A 2,996-nucleotide genomic window follows, 5' to 3' on the forward strand; every position below is an offset into this window, starting at 1 on the left:
TCTCACCATCACTTCAATACACTGCCCAGTCTCTATTTTGCAGCTGGGTGAAGTCAGGGTATGCCCTTGCAAAGCCTTCCCTTCAAAAGTCTTTCCTACGTGCTAATCCCACTGGTGTCACCTCATGCTGTGTACCGCTCCTTCCTCCTTCTGCAAAGCTCCATTGGGTGGGCAGTTTTCCTCTTTCTGTCATACCCATTCACCTTTGCAATCTTTTTGTATTGTATGCATATCAAATATTGTCTCAGGAAAAACATTCATCCTCCCCCCCGCCCCGCAGCATCCGCCATTTCCAATTGCAGGCTGAGATATTTCCCCTCTTGGACTAGACATTGTGCAAAGCTGCTCCATATGTGGAAACACACTTCAGAGCTGCATAGGCATTTGGGCTAAAAACCCACACCAGGCTAGTTTTTCAAAGAGACAGTTTCAGAGCTGCAAAGCCGATTCCATACATAAATGCTTGTGCTGGTTTTGGCTGGGAGAGTGTTCATTTTCTCCATAGACACTTGTGTGGGACTATGTTTTGGATTTGTGCTGAAAACAGTGTTGATAACACAGGGATGTTTTAGTTACTGCTGAGCAGTGCTTGCACAATGTCAAGGCCTTTTCTGCTTCTCACACTGCTCTGCCAGCGAGTAGGCTGGAGGTGCACAAGAAGCTGGGAGGTGACACAGCTGGGACAGCTGACCCCAACTGACTAAAGGGATATCCCAGACCATATGGCATCGTGCTCAGCAATAAAAGCTGGCAGAAGAAGTAAGGGGTGCGGGGGTGTTGGAGTGATGGCGTTTGTCTTCCCAAGTAACTGTTCTGCGTGATGGAGCTCTGCTTTCCTGGAGATGGGTGAAGAGCTACCTGCTGATAGGAAGGAGTGAATGAATTCCTTCTTTTGCTTTGATTGTGTGCCCAGCTTTTGCTTTACCTATTTAACTGCCTTTAACTCAACCCACCAATTTTCTCACTTTTCCTCTTCCAATTCTCTCCCCCACCTCACTGCTGGAGAGTGAGTGAGTAACTCTGCAGTGCTTAGTTGCTTGTTGGTGTTAAACCATGACAAACAGATACTCCACAGCTCTCTGGGACCCTATTCCAGTGCTGGACTGTCCCCCTAGTTATTTTTTTATTATTATTCTTTATGTCAAGATAGTCAAGCATTACACAACTCAGTGCAAGACAACATAGCGGGGGAACATGACCTTCATCTCTTTTTTTAGCTGATTGCACGCAGGGACACTGTAGATAGTCCATGGGGTCTAGCAAGTGGTTTCTCAAACCTGAAGGTAGTCATCTCTTCATCGGTTGTGTCACCCTCTGGGCTTCATTGACTACAGACCATGCTTTGACTATTTCCCTTTAATATTACATAGGTCAGACACAGCTTGAAGTAGCTATTTGCATTAAAATGCTTAGGGGCACTGAAGATACTCTGGCGTACAAAGATATCGTGGTGGGGCAGGACCTAACAGGAATGCCTCAGGACACCTTTCCCCTTCTTGAGGAGGATGAAAGCCAGGCTGGACATGTAGTTTTCTTTGAGCAAATATGGGATGCCTTTGTTCAGGCAACCACGTACCCCAGTGGGACATTTGGTACTATTTAGGACTATTTTACATACTCTGTAGTATCACTTTGTCCGTAGGAGTCTCTTCAAGGCAATTCTCACTTCCTTATTCCTCAGGCTATAGATGACAGGGTTAAACATGGGGGTCACAACTGTGTAAAGCAGGGCAAGGTATTTGTCAGCATCTACAGAATCCCTTGACCGTCGCTTTAAGTAGGTGACTGTGGCTGATCCGTAGAAGAGCGTCACCACCCCAAGGTGCGAAGAGCAGGTGGAGAAGGTTTTGTGCCTGCCCAGAGCTGAAGGTATTTTCAGAATTGCCCTGATAATTTGAATGTAAGAAATAACTATTAAGGAGAAGGGAAGGATGGCAAATACCAGGATGATGGTGTACAGCATCACTTGGTGCCAGAAAGTGTCGGCACAGGCCAGTTCCAGCAGAGGGGGAACATCACAGAAAAAGTGGTGAAGGTCATGGGATGCACAGAAGGGCAAAGTGAACACCTGGTAGGTCTGTCCGACTTGCACTGGAACGACAGCTATCCACGACCCCACCACCAGTCTGATGCAGAGACCCCTGCTCATGATGAGGGTATAGTGCAGGGGGTCACATATGGCTGTGTAGCGGCCATAGGCCATGGCAGCCAGGAGAAGGCATTCGATGCTGCCCAACAAAACCAGGAAATACAGCTGGGCAGCACAGCCAAGGAAGGAGATCCGGCCATCTTCCATCAGGAAACCCACCAGCATTTTTGGCAGAGTGACTGACGTGTAGCAGACCTCCAGGAAGGACAAGTTCCTCAGGAAGAAATACATGGGGCTGTGGAGGCTTGAGTCCACCACTGTGATGAGAGCAATCAGGCTGTTCCCTGTGAGGACCACAAGGTAGATGACCAGGAATGTTGCGAAGCACAGGCCCTGCAAGCTGGAGTGGCCAGAAAATCCCAGAAGTATGAATCCAGATCCAACAGTGTGATTCTCCAAGCCTTTTCTTTGGGACATTTTCCCTGTACAGAGCAATCCAAACAACAGGCTCTTAGAGGATGCTGATGGCCTGTCCACCATCACGCACACTTCTAGCCTAGAGAAAGACTACAAACATCCGCACACATGTGATTGCAGGGTTAGGCGAGCTTGACCAAGATCGGCATGAATGTTTGCAAACCTAACATGGGTTGCTTGCTGCAGGGAGGTTTGTAAAGAGAGGAGAGAACAGAATCCTTGACCCTGAATGGCTGGGTTTTGTCATCTTCAGAAAAGAAACTTGACTTCCTTTTTTAGAGAATAGAATACCTGGTGACAGATGAGAAAAAAGGCAGAAAAGGGATAAATACTAGCCACTTCAGCAACAGTCTTGCTTACACTCCTGGTCTGGATCTTGTAAGAGCTGCTTTCAGTGTAAGACAATGAAGAAGAAATAGGGTTCAAAGGA

General features: G+C 47.4%; 1 protein-coding gene across 1 annotated transcript; it reads right to left on the reverse strand.

The window, feature by feature from the left end:
- Window positions 1–1,627: 1,627 nt before the first annotated feature.
- On the reverse strand, window positions 1,628–2,566 carry LOC142026021 (olfactory receptor 10A7-like). The gene has a single exon (XM_075018772.1). The coding sequence runs from the start codon at window positions 2,564–2,566 to the stop codon at window positions 1,628–1,630; it is 939 nt and encodes a 312-aa protein (XP_074874873.1).
- Between the last annotated feature and the right edge of the window lie 430 nt (window positions 2,567–2,996).

This window comes from Buteo buteo, chromosome 31 (genome assembly GCF_964188355.1).
Source record: "Buteo buteo chromosome 31, bButBut1.hap1.1, whole genome shotgun sequence".
Lineage (NCBI taxonomy): Eukaryota > Metazoa > Chordata > Aves > Accipitriformes > Accipitridae > Buteo > Buteo buteo.